A 21,847-nucleotide genomic window follows, 5' to 3' on the forward strand; every position below is an offset into this window, starting at 1 on the left:
CCAGGCAGCCTTCAGGGAACCTTAAACTGGCACCCTCCTCCATTCCCCCATGCAAGTGCATACCCCACATAAAAGCCCGCTGAGTCAGAAGCAAATCTAAGTTCCTGATTTCCCTAACAGCCCTTAAGGTCAACAGTCTCCCTTACCCCCCAGGGCCTTCCCCTGGGTGCCCCTTAGATAAGATCCCAGTGGACCTTACCGAAACACTGCCCTTTATGGTTTAAATGGATCAATCTGGCCTTAGCCCAGGGACCCCGAAACATTCCACTCATAGACCTAAATAAAGGCATGTGCCCAGAGTCCTGCCTCTCTCTCTCTCTCTCTCTCTCTCTCTCTCTCTGCCTGCACCCTGCCTTGACCACCTCATGTGGCCCCTTGCGTCTTGCCATGTACTTCTTCTAGAACCTGTAACAAATTATTTATTTCAATTTCTCTTGTGATCTTTAATTGAACCTTGGCTTACCAGCTAGTTGGCCCTCCATGCTCCGCTTAACAACTGTTAATTTAACAAAGTCGTAACACCCACAAACAAGAGTGCCTTTGTGGAAATCTGGGGTCCAACACAGAAGTTCCAGCACACCACTGGAGGGGAAAGAAAGAAAGAAAGAAAGAAAGAAAGAATGAATGAATGAATGGAGAGGGAGGGAGGGAGGGAGGGAGGGAGGGAGGGAGGGAGGAAGGGAGGAAGGAAGGAAGGAAGGAAGGAAGGGGAAAGGAAAGCTAAGATTGGCCACACTGGAAAGGGTAAGAGAAACCATTTCACCCTATTCTCATTACACCTCCCCAAAGGTAGCACAGTTGAGCGCCTGGAGAGACCTTCTCAGCCTGTGGTTTCTCCCATGGGGAAGGTGAGAGCCTGTGAGTAAGCACGTGGCTTCCCCAGCTGTGTGGAATGGTGCCAAAGAGATTAACCTCTTCCTTACCCCATCCAGAAATCAGAGGTGTGCTACATGACTGGGGAACGGGGAGAGGCTGGGAGAAGAGAAGCTAGGGTCTTGAGGGCATAAACGTGCTACAGATCCTACGAATTACTTTGCACACACCACCAGGAAGCCCACCTGTGAGCTACTAGGGATGCCCCACCTGTAGATCCCTCCAAATGGCCCACAGGCGCCTCCAATCCCGTGTGCATCTCTACCCACCCCCACACACTCATCCTAGTGCATGCCCCAGGGGGACAGCCAGTTCACATTGGTTTTGCATACAGCTAGAGAGCACTTGTAGGACACTGATCCAGCTCTGCAGGATGGGTAGAAGGCACACAAACTTGGGCATTCAGCTCTGCCCAGGAAAAACAAATGGGAGGCTGTCAGCACCTGGCCTTCCTTTGCAGTATCAAGAGAAGGCACCCAATTTTAAGAATTCCACCCAGGGGCGCCTGGGTGGCTCAGTCGGTTAAGCGTCCGGCTTTGGCTCAGGTCATGATCTCACGGCTCGCCAAGTCTGAGCCCCGCTCAGGCTCTTTGCTGACAGCTCGGAGCCTGGAGCCTGGAGCCTGGAGCCTGCTTCGGATTCTGTGTCTCCCTTTCTCTCTCTCTCTCTCTCTCTGCCCCTCCCCCTGCTTGCTCGCTCTCTCTCTCTCAAAAATAAACATTGAAAAAAATTTAAAAAAAAAATAATTTCACCCAAAGCAGGAACAAGCAGTGTGGAGCAGGAGTATCCACAGAAAAGGTCTAGGGGCACCTGGGTGGCTCAGTTGGTTAAGCGTCTGACTTCGGCTCAGGTCATGATCTCACAGCTCGTGGTGTTCAAGCCCCACGTCGGGCTCTGTACCGACAGCTCAGAGACTGGAGCCTGCTTCGGATTCTGTGTCTCCCTCTCTCTCTGTCCCTCCCCCACTTGCGCTCTGTCTCTCTCTCAAAAATAAATGAACTTAAAATGACATTTTAAAAACATAAAGAAGAAAAGGTCTAAGAAAGCCTCAGAATCCCTAACAGGATCGATGGAAGGTATTTCCCAAAGCCAGTCAGTAAGACTGGAAGAGGTGACTGCTTCTTCCAATGCAAAGACAGCAATGCCAGGATTCAAGAGACATGGCAAGTCAAGGAAACAGGACACTGCAAGTGGAACACAATGACTTTCTAGTAACTAGTAACTGACCACAAAGAAATGGAAACCTGCTATTTACCTCCCAAAGAATTCGAGATGGTTGGGTTTTTTTTTTTTTTAATTTTTTTAACATTTATTCATCTTTCAGAGACAGAGACAGAGCATGAGTGGGGAAGGGGCAGAGACAGGGAGGCACAGAATCCAAAGCAGGCTCCAGGCTCTGAGCTGTCAGCACGGAGCCCGACACGGGGCTTGAACTCACAGACTGTGAGATCATGACCTGAGCCGAAGTCGGACACCCAACTGACTGAGCCACCCAGGTGCCCCAAAATGGTTGTTTTAAAGAAGCTCCATGAGCTACAAGAAAACACAGAAAGACAATTCAATGAACTCAGGGAAACAATACACTATCAAAGTGAAAAGTCTGACAGAGAAATAGGAATCATAAGAGCCAAACAGAAATTCCAGAGCTGAAGAAGTGAATGAATGAAGTGAAAAAAATGAAATAGAGAGCATCAGTGGCAGACATGATCAAGCAGAGGAAAGACTCTGTAAAGTGGTAGACAAGTCAGTAAAAATTATCTAATCAGAGGAGAAAGAAGAAAAAAGAAAGAAAAAGAGTTAAAAAGGTTTTTTTAGGTTTATTTATTTGAGAGAGAGAAAGCACACGTGGGTGTTGGGCAGAGAGAGGGGAGAGAGAGAATCCCAAGCAGGCTCCACACTGTCAGCACAGAGCCCGACGTGGGCTCAAACCCATGAACTGTGAGATCGTGACCTGAGCTGAAACCAAGAGTCAGACACTTAACTGACTGAACCACCCAGACGCCCCCCAAAAAGAGTTTTAAAAACTAAACTGTGAGGGGCACCTGGCTGGCTTAGTTTGAGGAGCATGCAACTCTTCATCTTGGGGTCATGAGTTCAAGCCCCACATTGGGGGTAGAGATTGATTTAAAATAAAATTAAAAATTAGAAAAAAAAAAAAAACCAAACCTTAAAAGCCTAACCTGTGAACAACGGAATGCCATCAAAACAGAACAAAAAAAAATGCATCATTGGAGTAACAGAGAGGGAGAAAAGAGCAAAAAGCTTATTTAACAAAATAATGGCTGAGAATTTCCCAAATCTGGGGAGAGATTCAAGCATCCAAGTTCATGAAGCTCCTAACCCACCCCCCAAAATTTCAACCCAAAGAAATGTTCTCCAAGATACATTATAATAAAACTGCCTAAAATCAAAGATCAAGAGAATTTTAAAAGCAGCAAGGGAAAAAAACTCCTCACAAATAAGGGAAATTGCCTAAGTCTATGGTGGATTTTTCAGTTTAAACTTTGCAAGCCACAAGACAATGAGATGACATAGTCTACATTCTGGGGGGAAACAATCTGCCAAGCAAGAGTACTTTACCCAGCACAGGTGTCCCTCAGAAAAGAGTGAGATAAAGACTTTTTCCTAGACAAACAAAAGCTGAGGGAGTTGATCACCAGTAGATCTGCCTTCAAGAAATGCTGAAAAGAGTATTTCTTTCTTGTTGTTGTTGTTAAGTTTTATTTATTTATTTTCAGAGACAGAGTACAAGTGGGCGAGGGGCAGAGACAGAGGGAGAGAGAGAATCCCAAGCAGGCTCTGTGCTGTCGGCACAGAGTCCGACTCCAGGCTCGAAATCAGGAACCGTGAGATCCTGACCTGAGCTGAAATCAAGAGTCAGATCCTTAACCGACTAAGCCACCCAAGTGCCCCGCTTTCACTCATGTTAACTAAACTCAGTGCAGTAGCTGTTTGACAATTTATGTAAGTCAAATCATTATGCTGTACACCTTAAGCTTCTACAGTGATGTACGTCAATTATATCTCAGGAAAAGTGGGGGGGGGGAATGTAAATATCTTGAGACAGAAATGGAGACACAATATACCAACACCTATGGGATGGCAGCAAAAGCTGTTCTAAGAGGGAATGTGATAAAAGCCAACACCATTAAGAAAGTAGGACCTCAAGTAAACAACCTAACTTTACACCATAAGGAACAAGAAAAAGATGAACAAACTAAGCTCGAAGTTGGCAGAAGGAAGAAAATAACAAAGATCAGTACAGAAATGAGTGAAATGGAGACTAGAAAGACAATACAAAAAAAAAATCAATGAAACTAAGAGTTGGTTTTTCGGAAAACAGACAGACACAACAGACAAACCTTTAGCTGAACTAATCAAGAAAAAAAAAGAGGACTCAAATAAACAGAAGTATGAATGAATGAAGAGGCGTTGCAACTGACACCAGGAAAACACTGTGGTTCTTAAAAGACTACTATGAACAAGTATATGCCAACAATTTGAGTAACCTAAAAGAAATTAATAAATTCCTAGAAACATACAACCTACCAAGACTTAATCGTGAAGAAAGAGAAACGATGAAGAGACCAATAATGACCTGATGGTTTCACTGGTGAATCCTAGCAAACGTTGCAAGAAGAATTAACACCCATCCTTCTCAAATTCTTCCAAAAATCTGAAGGAGAGGGAATTATTTCCAAACTCATTTTACAAGGCCAGTGTTACCCTGATACCAAAACCAGACAAGGACACTAACGGAAAATTACAGATCAATATCCCTGATGAAACAGATGCAAAAAATCCTCAACAAAACATCAGCAAGTTGAATTCAACAACACATAAAAAGCGGGCACCCGGGTGGTTCAGTCAATTGAGCCTCTGACTCTTGATCTTGGGTCATGTCACAGTCTCACGGTTCGTGAGTTCGAGCCGTACATCTGGCTCTGTGCTGACGGCACAGGACCTGTTTGGGATTCTCTCTCTCTCTCTCTGCCCCTCCCCACTCACACACTCTCTCTAAATAAATAAATAAACTTAAAAAAAAAAAACACATAAAAAGGATCACACACTATGACCAAATAGGATTTTTTTTTAGGTTTTATTCAAGTAATCTCTACACCCCACGCAGGACTCGAACCCATGACCCCAAGATCAAGAGTTGCGTGGTCTTTCAGCTGAGCCAGCAAGGCGCCCCAGATGGGATTTATTTTTGCACTGCAAAGGTGGTTCAACACACACCACTAAAAGATGTGATACACCACATTAACAAAATGAAGGACAAAAAAGGGTAGATATACATACTTACACACACACACACACACACACACACACACACACACACACACACGCAGAGAGAGATTTCTAAGAGAACCTCTGGTAGGAATGGTGGTTCAACAGGGACACAGGTATCAAGACAATGTGGAGGTCCTCTCACAGAGCACTTAAAGGGATGATTCTGAAAAGAGCCGTTTCCGTCTTGCAAAATGCCATGCAGTGTGGTTTCCGGAGCCAAGAGACTGAGACGGAGACTGAGACACCCTTAGAACACATTTGTGAAATGTGGTCTTAATTTTCTGTGGCTCTTTCCTCTTATTTTCATGGGAAATGTATTTGTGGTAGAATTCTGTGTAGGGAAGATACAGGCAGTTCGTTTACTCGACACATTTGTTGATCTGTCAACAGTGTGTAATGCCAAGTAAACCAGACCAAGCAGATTCACAGCGTGGTGGAAAGACAAAAGACACTGACAGGCCATCTGCGAAATTACATACAATGAAGACAGTGGAGGCAGTGACAATGGGGGGGGGGGGGGGCGGGGGAGGGGCTCTCAAGGTAGGGCAGGAGAGGGAATCTGGAGGACCAAGGGCTTTTTCGTTCTGAGGAACAGGTGTGAGAACATTCTGGGCAGAGGAAGAAGCAAGTGAGGAGGCCCTCAGATGAGAAAGGAAGACTGGACATCGGGAGAACTAAGAGGAGGCCAAACACACTGCTGAGGGACATGATTAGGCAGAGCCTTCAAGGATGATGAAGGGTTTGCCTGATTTCTAAAAGGCAATGGGACACCAGTAAAGGCGTTCAGGTGGAGTGAAGCGGCCATTCTGGCTGCCGTGCGCGGGTAAGATGTGAGGAGTAGAGTATTGTCAGTGTGAATGGGTTCAAGGAGCCTTGGCAATTATTGAGGCAGTTGTGCATGGCTTGTTTGAATCCAGGGGCAGAGGTAACAAGGAGGAAGTGCTAGTGGACCCAGAAAGAATTGGCACTGAAGAAAAAAGGGGGCACCTGGGTGGCTCAGTCGGTCGAGCGTCCGACTTTGGCTCAGGTCCTGATCTCCCGGTTCGTGAGTTCGAGCCCCGCGTTGGGCTCTGTGCTGACAGCTCGGAGCCTGGAGCCTGCTTCGGATTCTGTGTCTCCCTCTCTCTCTGTCCCTTCCCTGCTCTCGAGCTCTCGCTCAAAAATAAATAAACATTAAAAAAGACAAGGACTCATGTCGCAGCTTAACTTAATAGAGAAATTTGTAGTATTTGCAGGTTATCACAAACTTTGTTTGTTTGCTATAATAGCAGCAAACATTTACCAAACCACTAGGTTCTTGGCTGCAGGAGTCCTCATTATCAGGGTTCATTATCTGAGTCCTGCAATTACCAGATTGCATGGGGAAATAAAAGCTGTTGTCACAAAAATATTAAACTGACCCTTAATGCAGTAGTCCCCACCAGCACGTATGTCCCTGTTTACCACTAGTGTGAATCCTCTCTCATCACAGAAACTTCCTTATAGGACAGCCTCTCTGTGACCCTCTGATGCAAGGTGAAATTGCAGATCTTACAAAAGACGCTTGGTTACAAAAAGTCTTTGAAAGCGAAGTGGGGGGGAGGGGTGGGGAAAGTGATGGAATCTCACTCAAATCCCTTGACCAACTGGGATCTGACAGAGACAGACCAGTTAACTTTTTTTTTAAGTTTTATTTATTTATTTTGAGAGAGAGAGAAAGACAGTATGAGCGGGAAGGGGCAAAGAGAGAGAGAAAGGAGGGAGAGAGAATTCCAAGCAGGCTCCTTGCTGTCAGCATGGAGCCCAATGTGGGGCTCGAACTCATGAATCTTGAGATCATGACCGGAGCCAAAGTCACAGACTCAACTGAATGAGCCGCCCAGGCACCCTGACTAGTTAACTTTTGAATAAACTATCATCCACAAGGATAATGGCATGATGAACCTTATCCTTTGATACAGAGGTCAAAGGAGTAAGAGAGGTCTCTGGGGACCTTGTCAGCACCCTAGAATAATTTTCCAAAAATTAACTTTACGCCTTAGGTTATAAAAGCTAGACGTGAAATAATTTTGTAGGAAAAATTCTAATCTATCACCCTCCTCCCCCACCAAAAAAACCATTATTTGATTCATTGTTTATTTGAAGAATGAATCTCATACTGCTGTTATAGTCTGAATTTTGTTCAGTTAAAGATAGGCCTATTTTTAATTTTTTTTTCAACGTTTATTTATTTTTGGGACAGAGAGAGACAGAGTATGAACGGGGGAGGGGCAGAGAGAGAGGGAGACACAGAATCGGAAACAGGCTCCAGGCTCTGAGCCATCAGCCCAGAGCCTGACGCGGGGCTCGAACTCACGGACCGCAAGATCGTGACTTAACCGACTGCGCCACCCAGGCGCCCCAAGATAGGCCTATTTTTAAAATAAAGGCTTTTTCCCCCAATTTTTTTATGGTGGTAAAATACAAATAACATAAAATTTGCCACCTTATCTGTGTACAGTTCAGTGGCATTAAGTACATGCATGCTGCTGTGTGACCATCACCAAACAAAAAAACAGAGGGGGATAAAATTATATGATCATCTCAACAGATAACAGAAAAAGCATTTGACAAAATTCAACACTCTTTCATGGTTTAAAAAAACAACAACAACAACTCTCTGGGCACCTGGGTGGCTCGGCTCGTTAAATGTCTTTTTTTTTTTCTACATTTTATTCATTTTTTAAGAGAGACAGACAGATTGCAAGTGGGGGAGGGCCAGAGAGAGAGGGAGACACAGAATCCAAAGCAGGCTCCAGGCTCGGAGCTGTTCAGCACAGAGCCCGATGTGGGGCTTGAACTCATGAACCGCGAGATCATGACCTGAGCTGAGGTCTGACGCTTAACCGACTGAGCCACCCAATGCACCCCAAGTGTCCAACTCTTGATTTTGGCGCAGGTCATGATCTCACAGTTCATGGGTTCGAGCCCTGCATAGGGCTCTGCATTGACACTGCAGAGCCTGCTTGGGATTCTCTCCCTCCCTCTTTCTTTGACCCTTCCCCACCCCCTTTCTCTGAAAATGAATAAATAAACTTAAAACTCTCAACACATTAGGAATAGAGGGAATATACCTCAACATAATGAAGGCTGTAAATTACAATCCCAGGGATAACATCCCATTCAATAGTGAAAGGTTGAAAGCTTCTAAGATCGAGATCATGACAAGGATGCTCACTCTTACCACTTCATTTCAACAGAGTACCAGAAGTCCTAGCCAGAGCAATTAGGCAAGAAAAAGAAATAACGGGCATCCAAACCAGAAAGGAACAAGTAAAATGGTCTCTGTGGATGCCATGACCTCATATATAGAAAACCCTTTTCTTCATTTTTACCAATACAACTTATCACTACATGTCTACATTGTGTACTTAAAGCTATCTGCAGTAGACCCTTCAACAACACGGATTTGACCTGCACGGGCCTACCTACATGTGGGTTTTTTTTATAGTACTATAAAATTTATACAGTACTATAAATTTTTTTACAGACATTATAAATGTCTTTTCCATTCTTCATGATTTTCTTTTTTTCTACTTTAAAAAATTGTTTTAATGTTTATTTATTTTTGAGAGAGAAGGAGCACAAGCAGAGGAGGGGTAGAGACAGAGGGAGACACAGAATCTGAAGCAGGCTCCAGGCTCTGAGCTGTCAGCCCAGAGCCCAATGTGTGGGGTTCGAACTCACAAACCACGAGATCATGACCTGAGCTGAGGTCAGACGCTTAACCCATTGAGCCACCCAGGTGCCTCTTCTTCAGGATTTTTTTAATGACATTTTCCTGTCTCTAGCTTATTTTATTGTAAGAATACAGTCTATAATACAATGAACATACAACATATGTGTTAACTGTTTATGTTATGAGTAAGGTTTCTCAGTCAACCACAGGCTATTAGTAGTCAAGTTTTGGGGACATAAAAGTTATACATGATTTTTGACTGCACAGGGGGTTGGCATCTCACCCCTGCATTGTTCAGGGGGCAAGTGTGGTTACATTCTGGAACTGAGTCTTTTTTTCTTTTCTAAGTTTATTTACTTATTTCAAGAGAGGGAGAGCGCACAAGCAGGGGAGGGGCAGAGAGAGACGGGGAGAGAATCCCAAGCAGGCTTACCAACTGCGAGATCGTGACCTCAGCTGAAACCAAGAGTCAGACGCTTAACTGACTGAGCCACGAGCCAGCCCGGGAACTGAGTATTAAAAAGCCAGTCTTCAGAATTTTTAAAGGAGGAAGCCATAAAGGAAGTAGAGCCACAGGGGGAAAGATTGCATTCTGCACTAGAAATCGGTTAAAAATCTCCTTCAATAGGGGCCCCTGGGTGGCTCAGTCAGTTAAGTGTCCCACTTCCACTCAGATCATGATCTCACAGTTCATGAGTTCAAGCCCCGTGTTGGGCTCTGTCCTGACAGCTCAGAGCCTGGAGCCTGCTTGGGATTCTGTGTCTCCCCTCTCTCTGCCCTTCCCCCACGCACACTCGGTCTCTCTCTCTCACAAGTAAACATTAAAATATATATATATTTTAAATCCCTTTTGGTAAGGCGGTTCTCTTTTGGTCAATTTATTCTATCCTTGCAGTGTTATTTCAACAAAGTGGTCCTGGACATATTCCAAGAATTCATAAACGGTTGCTACGTCCTGTTTCAGCAAGAAACTTGTAATTGTGCATAGCTTTCTTACTTTAATATCTTATTGCTTTGGCAGTAATGGCAAAAACAGAATTTCTGTATTCTTAAGTACCATAAATGTTTTTGTTTTTTTAAGGAAACATTTTCCATCTGATGAAATACAAAGCCCAAGTTTCTGCTAGTATTCATACTTGAACCAATATATTGAGGCTTGCTTCACTTAAATAAATATACGAACGAGGCCGCCAGTCGGTTGATTACACTGATCTGGAGGCTGAGGACCCAAGTCTGTGGTCCCAGGGACACCTGATGGACAGAAGTGCAGTGTGACCACCTACCTGCCTGCAGGCCCCGGCAGAGGTCTGTCCCTGCCACCTCCTCCATTCAGCTCCAAGTAACACTGACCCAGGAGGCATTTTGTTGAGCAAATCTGAGAAACCGTGAAAGACCGTATCACAGGTACTTTCCTATTGTTTTCACAGCGCACGAATCGGAATCTATGTTCTATAAAGGTTGACACAGATTCACATGGATTCTTGATCAGTTACCACCACCAGCATTTGGGAGAAACAGAAACTCTCTTCTCCAGAAATAGGGACCCGCTGGGCTCATGTTTTAAATAGAGTGTTTTTTCCTTTGTGAAAATGAGGCCCAGATGCTCACAGGGCGTCTCCCACACTGCTGGTAAATCGGGGAAGAGCCAGAAGAGGCTGCAGGGATGCTGCTTCTCCCCAGGGACTCAGCGCCTCCTTCTGGTGAGAGATTTAAAGAACACCAGGCAGGACCAGGGAGAGCCCTGCTGGCCCGTCTGGGAGCAACCCCACCTGGGTTCTGAGTGTCTGGTTCTTCCTTTCCTTTATAAGAAATAGAGAAATCTGGGGCATCCGGGTGGCTCAACTGGTTGAGCACCCGACTTGGGCTCAGGTCATGATTTCGCAGTTTATGAGCTCAAGTCCCACACTGGGCTCTCTGCTGTCAGTGCGGAGCCTCCTTCCGATCCTCTCTCCCCCTCTCTCTCTGCACCTCCCCTGCTCATGTTCTCTCTCTCAATTAAAAATAAATAAGCATTAAAAAAAAAAAAAAGAAATAGAGAAATCCTACAGAAATACACAAGTAAATCACAATGTGAGGAAAGCTTCCAGGAAGGTTTGAGTGCTGAGACCTACCTTTCCCAAATTTTTATAAGCTTAGGCATTACAAAAATGAGTACACAACAGAATAGAAACATGAGGAGAAATATCCTTAGAATAGGAATGCCTCTCCTGGGAGCTGACTAGCTTTTAAAATCTAGATCCGGACGACAATCCAAACCAGAGACTATGACTCAGGGGAAGGGAAATAGGTCCCAGAGAAAGGGATTCCTTAAGTCACTGGCTTGCCTCTGAATGTGGTTTAGATCCTTCCATTGTTTGATTAGATTTTTCTCTCCCTTTTCCCAAGTGTTTAGAACTTGAGTGGATTGAGAAAGGGGGGAGGCAGGGAGTAAGATTCCAAAACCCCTTAACCCAAGCTTGAAGGGACAGTGCAGAGCCGGCTTGGGATTCTCTTTCTCTCCCTCTCTCTCTGCCCCTCCCCTGCTCACACTGTCTCTGTCTCTCTCAAAATAAATAAATAAACTTAAAAAAAAATCTTTTAAGTGTTAAAAGAGAAAATTATAGCTTTGAGTTATACTTCATTAAATATTAATGTGATCTTCCTTGCTTTGCTTTATATTACATTTACCCCATGTGTCTGTATTTATAGCTATGTATTCAGCTTTGTCTTTTTTTAAACAACCAGAGATATTTCACAGAATTTATTTTATTCATATATTGTAATAACCAATGTGTCTGGTCTTATTTAAGGCATTTAACTTTTTTTCTACATAGTATGATTTTTCTTGTTTTTTTTTTTTTTTTTAATGTACTTACTTTTCTTGAATAGACCGTATCTGTGGGTCTGTGTGTGCACGTGTATGCTCACACAAACGCACACATGTCTTTTACCTTTTTTCTCCACTATGATTATTTGGAAACATACTATCTGTTCTTTTATTCCGTGGGTTGCTATATACAAATGCCTCACAAAGGTAATAAAATACAGTTCTCCCTTTCTTTATCAATAGAAAATGGAACAGTAACTATATACCTCTTTCCTGACCTGCACCCATCATCTCAAACCCCAATATCAAGCTTTAAAATTGGAAAACTTTGCAGTTATATTTACTATTTTAATTTATCCCAATATTTCAGTATTCTGTTTTTGAACATCTAATGATCAACACACTGATGTTCTGTAACCCATCAGTATCAGGCACCGTGATAAATTGGGGTCAATTCTCAGCTTCAAGGACTGCCCACCACTAGACAATCTGCCTGTAAGTTTCTTTTTTTTTTTTTAAGATTTTATTTTATTAAAAACAATTTTTTTTTAATGTTTATTTTTCAGAGAGAGAGAGAGAAAGAGTCAGAGCATGAGCAGGGGAGGAGGAGAGACAGAGAGACACAAAATCCAAAGCAGGCTCCAGGCTCTGAGCTGTCAGTGCAGAGCCTGACGCGGGGCCCAAACCCACAGACCACAAGATCGTGACCTGAGCCGAAGTCCAATGCTCAACCGACTGAGCCACCCAGGAGCCCCTTAAGATTTTATTTTTAAGTAATCTCTACACCCTATGTGGGGCTCGAACCCACAACCCCGAGATCAAGAGTCGCATGCCCCACCGACCGAGCCAGCCAGGCGCCCCTGACTGTAAGTTTCCTAATTCACACAACTGAAGAGTGGTTTTGCATGGAGTCCAAAATCAAGATGTGTAAGGACCCGTCCTCCCATCCTAACTTCTGGAAGGCTTACAGCAACTTGTGTAGTCCAAAACAATTCTGTGACACAGCAGGAATGTGTGAGATTAGCATAATAACAAGATGAACCGAAGTGTAAGAAATTCAATTAAGCATCCAACCACCCACCTCCAGCATCCTTTCCAGGTGTGGCCTCCCCCCGCCCCCCCAAGTCCAACATCAACTTTTTCTCGTTTTAAGCCTTGCAAGTGACATACCTCTGTTTCTTGGTTTGTCTGTAAGGCTCCCTTCTTCCTTCTCATTTTTATGAGCTATTTGTAATTTTTTTTAGGAGTAATGGCATTTATGACCATTTCCCCCCTACCTTTGTTTTTTCTCTATTTTTTTTCACCCAGGCAAAGCAATACAATGTCCTACACCTTCAATTAGTTTAGCTCATTAAAGTCAGTTTGGGATGCCTGGGTGGCTCAGTCGTTAAGCATCTGACTTGAGCTCAGGTCATGATCTCACAGTTGGTGAGTCCGAGTCCCCTGTCGTTGGTTGAGCATGAGCCTTGCATCGGGTGAGCTCCAGGCCTGCATTGGGTAAAAACACGGGCCCCAGGAGAGCCCCACTACCCTCTCTCCCTCCTTCTCTCTCTCTCTGCCCCTCGTTCACTTGCACCCTCTCTCTCTCAAACCAATCAATCGATCAATAAATAATGTCAGTTTGGAAAAACAATTTTTATTCAGCAAGGTCTTTCTTTTTTTACACCGTCTATAAACGTTACTGGACTAGTTATATCTTTGGGGCAGAGACTTACTCATTAGACTACTTGCTGGTGCTGAGCTGGCCTGTTTTACTTGCCACTTGCTCCCGCATTTAGATAAAAATAAGCTCTGATGAATTTTTCCCCGCGGCATGACATTTCTCTCTCAAGAGTCTTTGCAGAACACTTGTCCTGGTCATAATCCAGCATCAGCTACCTTCTATTTGCGCGCGGTCTCGAATTTCTGGCTCATCACGGGCTTTTTTTCGGTCTCGGATTTTGAAACATCTGTTCTGGTTTATTTATGCTCATGGACCAACGCACCATTCCAAACCAGCAGAGAGCTTCTCTGAGCACAGGGAGGGATTGTGCTTCCCAAGCTTCCCGACCACGTGAGGCAGATGAGGGGGACGAAGATCGCAGATGGCATCTCCCCCTCGGGTTTCTGCCCCTTCCGAACCCTAGATTCACACCTGAGCTCCCTCGATCCTGAATGATGCTCCTGGCCAATCTCGTTCTAGGGCCAGATCTGAAAGCTCCGGGTTATTTTAGGTTTTGTTTTCCTCCGTCCTTTCTTTTTCCCTTTCCTTGTTGGAACTTAATATTCTCTTAATGAAATTCATCTTACATTTGTTGTTGTTCTTCCCCTGTAAATTTCCAGCTTCCAGACACGGGATGGATAGTAGTAATTCCAGTCATGTCCTAGGAAATGCTGAATGAGGACCCGTAGCAGGGCAATAAGATGAGTTCAAGGCCAGCCATGATAAATGAGAGTAACTTATTATTTTTTTATTGAAATGTTTATGTATTTATTTTTGAGAGAGAGAGGACAGAGGATCGGAAGAGTTCTCTGCACTGACAGCAGTGAGCTGATGTGGGCGGGGCTTGAACTCAGCAAGTGTGAGATCATAACCTGAGCTGAAGTCTGACGCCCAATCAACTAAGCCAGCCAGGTGCCCTATAGCTCTTGTTTTAGGAATGGGCCTAACATTTACTATCAGGACGCAGACACCTGTCAGTTTCTCTGACCGGAGCTGCTCCTCCCTGGTCCCTGCTCAAAGCAGCCCCGCGCCTCACCCAATGCCCGCCAGGGGCACTCTGGTCCCATTCATACAGTCCAGACCCACTACCTGTGACTTGGGCTCACCCCTTGCCAGAGCCTCTCACGGTAAGGGATGTGTCCCTCTCCCACATCATCTGTGAAGTCCACAAAGGCACCTGGAACCTCGAGACTGGGATGGGAATTTTACTCAGTTGGATCCAGGGGATTCAGGGTGCCCACGCTGAAAACACGTGCGGGTGAACACACACACACACACACACACACACACACACAATCGCCCCTGTTTCACAGATTCTGGATTCTAGAACATGGGAGCCAGATCTCCCTTTATATACCTTCTCAGCACACCCATGATAGTATTAACCTCTAGCCCATACCTGGCAGAGAAATGAATCTGAGGAGGAGGAGGAGGTGAAGACCACCCACTCCCTTTTAAGAGGGAGGTACGGGCAGATCAGCTAGAGATTGTGGCCTCCATGACACTGGTCATGGGGAAGCAAGAGGGATTTGGTGGCCTTGTCCTCCCCCAATACCTACACAGCATCCCACCAAAGCTGCCCCCCCCCCCCCACCCAGGGCAAATCTAGACTGAGGAGGGGGTCTCCACTTAAAAGAGACACAGGTCCTGACCTCCCAAGAATCCTTCTCCATTTCTGCCCTAAACAGACGTCAAGCAGGGATGCTCATCTGTGACAAACCCCACCCCTAGAGGAGGGGACAGCGAGTGACCTTCACCTTAACCATGAAGTAATTCTGGGAGCCTAAGGCTGGGGCAGCATCACTTGGAGCAAACTGTGGATGAAGTTTACACAGTGCTGCATGGAGTCAGAACTGGTCCCCCCATCTCATGTGTGGCTGGCACAACACTAGGTGAGTGCCCATCAGGGACACTGGAGGAGACAGAGCTGGTGTGGCCCAAGCAGCAGGGCAGGTGGGTCCCAGCCTGGGCCCTCTGGGAGCCACACCCCACCCCGAGTTTCCTGGTCCCTTCTGGACTCACCTAGGGCTCCATGTGGACAGGTCCACCTGGGAGCCCAGCCTGAGGCAGGGGAAGGCTGTGGGGGTCTCTGTACTCACTGGGGCTCAGGGAAAGGTTAAGAGCAGATCCAGGATGAAACCAAGTCCCCTGTGTTCAGGTGCCTTGGGATATAGGTCTCTGGCTGGAGAGGGGATGCATCTCTTGGGAGAGAAGCGTTTAGTGTTCTCAGGAATGTGGGTATTTCCTGGGTAGGAGGAACGGGAAGAGGGCTCTTTAGATTAGGCGGCTCAGATGCAGTCAGGCTATAAAGGGGGCTGAGCTCACACGTGTTGCATTATGTATATGACCAACAGTAGTATTTAGGGAATTAGGGAGCTCCCAGCTGGCTCAGTTGGAAGGGTGGAGGAGTGTGAGACTTGTGATCTCAGGGTCGTGGGTTCGAGACCCATGTTGGGTATAGAGATTACTAAATAAGAAATAAATAAACTTAAAAAAAATTTTAGAGGGTTAGGTTTGGAGTGGGAACCAAGAGAGGTATGGCACCGGGCACGAGTTTGGAAACTGAAGCAGGGATGTGGATGGGGCTGGGCCTGGGGACGTGGAACGGGTGTCACTATGATGGAGTGAGTCTTCACTCCCCTCGTAGCCCAGGATGGAAATCGTTGAGAAGCTCAACCTAGGGTAGGGCCATGCTGCAGTCCACCGAAGTCTGGAGCGGCCCAGGAAGTGAGCAATGAGTCAGTCTTCAGTAGCTCACACCTAAGGGCAGACCAGCCAATCAATCCCCTCCTAAGGAAACTATGTGCTTGCCGGTGATTCTCAAACAATCTGCTGGGGAGCTTAGGAGTGGCCTGATCTGAACTGCCCAATCAGAAATGGGTGAGTAAAGGCTGGGCCAGCTGGCTGCAAAACATTCCAGTCCTGATCATTCTCCTTCATTAGCCTACACCCTCTTCAGAAGCGATGATACCACGAAGGTGTATCTTAGGTAAGGAGGACCCCAAATCTCACCCCATCCCCCAGGCAGTTCCCACACCCCAACCCCAACATCATCCCAGTCTCCTCCCCACCCCTGGCCACCTCAGAAGCACCTCTGACAAACAGCTCCGTTCTTTAACAAGCCATAAACCTTGTCTGTCTGGGAGCCCAGTCTCTCCCCTTAATACTCGTCCCCCAGAAAGCCTCAGCAGCTCACGACCTGTTTGAGCTAGCTCCCTTGCAGGGATAGCCCCAAACCAAATTCTGCACCTGTATTATTATTTTTAATGTTTATTTATTTATCTTGAGGGGGGAGGGGCGGAGAGAGAGAGAAAGAGGGAGAGAGAGGATCCGCGCTGTCAGCACAGAGCCGAGGTGGGGCTCGAACCCACGAACCATGAGATCATGACCTGAGTTAAAATCAAGGGTTGATCGCTTAACTAAGCCACCCAGGTGCCACCCCCCAAAATCCGTACCTTTAAACCACCCTAACCTGGTCTTCTTCCCTACTCATCTGCCTTCCCTGAGGATCCCTCGACCATTTTCCCCACCCCACTTTCCTCCTTGAGATATAATGATTTATAAGAAATCCGTATTTGATCATTCAGACAACCAAAACGTATTTCTCACGTACATTTGGTCTTCACAAATTCCTGAAAATGACTCAGAGCCATAAAGGTGAAAGGAAGTCGACTTTTGAACCCCACCCAAGAATGGGAGCTGGTAGCCAGGAGGACCAAGCAGGCGGACAAAGGAGGGGAACATTCATTCCCACCTTCCCCCACCTCCTGGGAGGGGAGAAGGGCCAGAGACCGAATCGGCCAATGGCCAATGACTTAATCAGTCATGATTATGCAATGAAGCCCCATAAAAACCCAAAAGGACTGGGTTTGGAGGGCTTCCAGGTCGGTAAGCAGGTGGAGAGTGGGGAGCATGGTATGCCTGGAGAGGCTCAGGAACCTTCCCCAGACCTCGCCAAGTGCATCTCTTCATCTGGCTGCTGATTCATATCCTTTATCAGAGCCTTTAATAAACCGATAACATAAGCGGGGGTTCCCCCAAGTTCTGTGAGCTACTCCAGCAAGCCGGACGAACCTAAGGAGGTCACTGGAACCTCCAATCTGTAGCCGGTGAGTCAAAGGCACAGGTGACAGCCCAGGTGGGATTGTGACTAGTGTCTGCGGTGAGGGGTGGGGGACAGTCTTGCGGGACTGAGCCCTTAACCTGTTAGGAGCTGATGCTATCTCTGGGTAGACAGTGTCAGGACTGAGTTGAATTCTCAGACACCCGCTGGTATCTGAGAATGGCCTGGTGTTGTGTGGGCGTGAATTGGGAATTCCGAATGGAAAAGAGCCCACTTTATTTTTCCCGTAGGAGTTCCTGTCTGCATAACAATTTTCTTCCTCCAGGGTTCAAAGGCAGTGGCAGGTAAGACCAAGGAGAGAGAATGGGGAGGGAGGAAGCTGCCCTGGGCATCTGTCCCTCCTTGGAAGCCCACCATCAGTGTCTCCACCAGATGCCCCCATGGGCTCAGGTCTGTGGCTGTGCCAGCCCGCCCCTCGGTGTGGGGACCAGGTCTACGACCCCTTGCAGCACTGCTGTAGCGATGACACCATCCTGCCCCTGAACCGGACTCGCCAATGTGGCCCCAACTGCACCTTCTGGCCCTGCCTGGAGCTCTGCTGTCCTGAGTCCTTTGGCCCCAAGAGGTTTGTTGTGAAGTTGAAGGTCCTGGGTACCCAGTCCCAGTGCCCTTCGTCGCCCATCTCCAGGATCTGCCCCAGGTAAAGGCCCCAACTGCTCGCGGCTGAGGGAAGGAAGCAGGGATGAGGGACACAGAGGGTTCTAGGGGGATCCCCTTCCTGTTATTTTTATCTCCGGCCATTTCTGGAAACTTCCCACTCTTTTCCTTGTCTCCGTCTCATAACTTCCTAATTTTTCTTTCTCTGCAGCTGAAGGAAACCTCTCTAGGCGAGCTCCTTACAAAAATGGAATGTTTTGCATTTGCCAGCACAGACCCGCATATATCACCAGCTTCCCGCCCTCCCCTGCCACAGCCCCCTGCAGGGTTGGCAGGAAAACAGAGAAGCCAACTGACCTGACCTGCAACCTGCCTGCTGCCCATCTTTGAACACTCAGAGACTCCCCCACGACCTTCAACTCCTTGTGCCTCAGTCCCTCACCTGTGAAATAAGCATGTTACCCATCTCCTTGACGGACGTTTTGAGGAAGACGCGCAGGATTGGAGTATTAGGGTGAGCAGGATGAGATGGAAACTCTTGAAAAATCCGCATGTGTATTTTGAAATGGAGACAAATAAAAAATATCAATTAGCCCAAGGCTTGTGTAATTTAGAAAGCTCCTTCTAGAATATCAGATGGCTTAACACTGCATACGTATATATAACTGAAACTTCTCATTTTCTTATTTTTTAATCTCTTCTGAATCTGAATAAAGGAAACCTCATTTAAAATGGAGTCTGGGGGGCGCCCGGGTGGCGCAGTCGGTTAAGCGTCCGACTTCAGCCAGGTCACGATCTCGCAGTCCGTGAGTTCGAGCCCCGTCGGGCTCTGGGCTGACGGCTCAGAGCCTGGAGCCTGTTTCCGATTATGTGTCTCCCTCTCTCTGCCCCTCCCCCGTTCATGCTCTGTCTCTCTCTGTCCCAAAAATACATAAACGTTGAAAAAAAATTAAAAAAAAATAAAAAAAATAAAAAAAAATAAAATGGAGTCTGGGGTGGCCGGGGTGCCTCAGTCAGTTAAGCACCCGACTTTGACTCAGGTCATGATCTCACAGTTTGTGAGTTCAAGCCCTGCATCGGGTTCTCTGCTGACAGCATGGAGTCTGCTGGGGGCTCTCTCTGTCCCTCTCTCTCTCTCTGTCCCTCCCCAACTTGCACGAGGACGCGCTCTCTATCTCTCTCAAAATAAATAATTATACATAAAATAAAATATAAAATAAAATTATAAAATAAAATAAAATAAAATAAAACGTCAGGAGCCCAGATTGGGAGGGGAGGAAAGGGGTAAACTTTCAAGCTATACCTCACAGAGTCCTTCCAAGAACCAACTGGAAGAAGCCCACCTCACTACCTCAGCAAGAGGAAGATTCTGTCCTGGCAACAGCCCAGCCAATGAGATGATCGCACCCCAGCCAATCAGAAGATCGCAGCCCAGCCAATGAGAAGCCACTACACTCAGAACTCCCAGTTTACTCCAATGGGCTTTTCCTTACAACAGTCCCTCCCACCTCCCGGCTTTCCTCTCTAAAAGAGTGGTTCTCCCCTTTGTTTTCTAGACTTGCCTGTGGTTTTGCCATGGCTTGTGTGTGTCGAATTCCAATTCTCTGCTACTCCTGAAAAAAAAAATTGGGGGGGGGGGGGCTGGTAAAATAACTGATAGTTTTATTTCTTTTTTTTTTTTTTTTAACGTTTATTTATTTTTGAGACAGAGAGAAACAGAACATGAACGGGGGAGGGTCAGAGAGAAGGAGACACAGAATCCGAAACAGGCTCCAGGCTCTGAGCTGTCAGCACAGAGCCCGATGCGGGGCTCGAACTCACGAACTGTGAGATCGTGACCTGAGCCGAAGTCGGACGCTTAACCGACTGAGCCACCCAGAATAGTTTTATTTCTAACGTCAACATTACATATCCAAATGAGATAAGGTCACTATCTCAGAACAGACACACCCATGTTTACTGTGGCATTATTCGCAATAGCCAAGATATCCACATCCAACAACCGAAATGCCCAACAGATAAACCGATAAGGAAAATGTGGTATACATTACAAATACAATGGAATATCGTTCGGCCATAAAGAAGAGGAAATCTTGCCATTTGTGACAATATCGATGAACCAGGAGGGCATTATGCTAAGTGAAAGAATCCAAACAGAGAAAGGCAAATACTGTACAATATCACTTATATGTAGAACATACAACAACAAAAAGGTGATTTCGCAGAAAAAGAGCATAGACAGAATGGTGGGTGCCACAGGCTGGGAAGGGGGAGAAATGAAGTGCTCTGTTTTAAGAATAAGTTCTGTGGAGGTGCCTGGATGGCTCAGTCTGTTAAGCATCCGACTCTAGGTTTTGGCTCAGGTCATGATCTCATGCTTTTGTGAGTTCAAGCCCCATGTCAGGCTCTCTGCTGGCAGCATGGAGCCTGCTTGGGATTCTCTGTCTCCTCTCTCTCTGACCCTCCCCCACTCGTGCTGTCTCTGTCTCTCTTAAAATAAGTACATTTAAAAAAAAAAAAGAATAAGTTCTGTGGACCTCAGGAACAGTATGGTGATGATAGTTAATAATATGTATGGCAACATGTACTTGAGAGTTGCTAGGGACAGATCTTAAGCAGTCTCAAAACACACACACAAAGGTTTGCTATATGAGGTGACAAGTGTGTTAATTATCTTTACCTTAGTTATCGTTCCAAAACATAAAAGTATATTGTGAAAATCAGTAATGGCAAACCTCATTACAATGGAGTTGGGAGATGTGGGTAGGGGGAGCTCTCATGTCCTAGCACTCATCGTCAATTGCACACCCAACAGGAAGAAATGAACTTGACCTTGTATGGTCTTGACCTTGCATGTGGCTATTTCTCTACCACTCTGGCCCAAGGAAGTTGCTGTCCTCGGCACCCCCAGGCACCAGCTCCACTGATGAGAAGCCACCACACTTAGAACTCCCAGTTTCCTCCAAAGAAATTTTAATTCAGAAAGCTTTCTCAAGTTACCCCTTCTCTCCTTAAAAAAGTGTGCCTTGGGGCACCTGGGTGGCTCGGTTGGTTAAGTGACCACCTCTTGGTTTCAGTTCAGGTCATGACCTCACAGACTGTGAGTTCGAGCCCGGCGTCAGGCCCTGCACTGACAAGTGTGGAGCCTGCTTGGGGTTCTCTCTCTCCCTTGCCCTCTGCCTCTCTCTCTCTTAAAATACATTAAATAAACTTTTTTTTAAAAGTGTGCCTCAGGGGCGCCTGGGTGGCTCAGTCGGTTAAGCGTCCAACTTCAGCTCAGGTCATGATCTCACACTCCGTGAGTTCGAGCCCCCCATCAGGCTCTGTGCTGACAGCTCAGAGCCTGGAGCCTGCTTCAGATTCTGTGCCTCCCCCTCTCTCTGCCCCTCCCCTACTCATGCTCTGTCTCTCTCTGTCTCAAAAATAAATAAAAACATTAAAAAAAAAAAAAAAAAAAAAAAGCGTGCCTCTCCTTTGCTCCCTGGACTTGCCTGTGGCTTTGCCACAGCTTGTTTGTCTGGGATTGCAATTCTCTTTTATTCCCTCCAATAAACCCATCTTTTGCTGGTAAAGTAAATGACAGCATCTACTTTTGAGGCTAACCACACCAAAAATGTCAACTTTGTGTGAGGTGATGAATGTGTTAATTATCTTGATCTTGGTAATAATTCCGCAGTACATTGTATATCAAATCATTGCATTGTATACTTTAAACACATACATATGTTTGTCAATTATCCCTCGATAAAGCTGAAA

General features: G+C 46.1%; 1 protein-coding gene and 1 long non-coding RNA gene across 4 annotated transcripts in view; one reads left to right on the forward strand and one right to left on the reverse strand.

Annotated features, from left to right (window-relative positions):
- The window catches only part of LOC123578161, a 30,185-nt gene extending 29,016 nt beyond the window's left edge, over nucleotides 1–1,169 (reverse strand). Inside the window, exon 1 of one of the 2 annotated variants that reach the window (XR_006702253.1) lies at nucleotides 464–1,169. This is a non-coding gene — a long non-coding RNA (uncharacterized LOC123578161). The remainder of the gene's footprint in view (nucleotides 1–463) is intronic. The other variant, XR_006702252.1, reaches the window with a different exon arrangement.
- A 15,066-nt stretch (nucleotides 1,170–16,235) lies between these two features.
- On the forward strand, nucleotides 16,236–18,689 carry LOC123578160 (insulin growth factor-like family member 3). 2 transcript variants are annotated; one of them, XM_045440816.1, is made up of 4 exons: nucleotides 16,236–16,360; nucleotides 17,725–17,778; nucleotides 17,855–18,134; nucleotides 18,303–18,689. In XM_045440816.1, exons 1-4 carry the CDS (start codon nucleotides 16,336–16,338, stop codon nucleotides 18,304–18,306), a joined length of 363 nt encoding a protein of 120 aa, XP_045296772.1. In that variant the 5' UTR covers nucleotides 16,236–16,335; the 3' UTR covers nucleotides 18,307–18,689. The 2 variants fall into 2 exon arrangements, with proteins under 2 accessions (XP_045296772.1, XP_045296773.1); XM_045440817.1 differs by having other exon boundaries at nucleotides 16,240–16,360; nucleotides 17,867–18,134.
- The last annotated feature ends 3,158 nt before the right edge of the window (nucleotides 18,690–21,847 follow it).

The sequence above is a fragment of the Leopardus geoffroyi genome, chromosome E2 (genome assembly GCF_018350155.1).
Source record: "Leopardus geoffroyi isolate Oge1 chromosome E2, O.geoffroyi_Oge1_pat1.0, whole genome shotgun sequence".
Classification (NCBI taxonomy): Eukaryota; Metazoa; Chordata; class Mammalia; order Carnivora; family Felidae; genus Leopardus; species Leopardus geoffroyi.

Excerpts from the sequence above, each read along its gene's own strand:
- LOC123578160 (XM_045440816.1), top strand. The coding sequence starts at position 16,336 with ATGATACCACGAAGGTGTATCTTAG. Across the intron at positions 16,361-17,724 it reads ACCACGAAGGTGTATCTTAG|GAGTTCCTGTCTGCATAACA; the intron begins GTAAGGAGGACC and ends TTTTTCCCGTAG. Across the intron at positions 17,779-17,854 it reads GGGTTCAAAGGCAGTGGCAG|TGTCTCCACCAGATGCCCCC; the intron begins GTAAGACCAAGG and ends GCCCACCATCAG.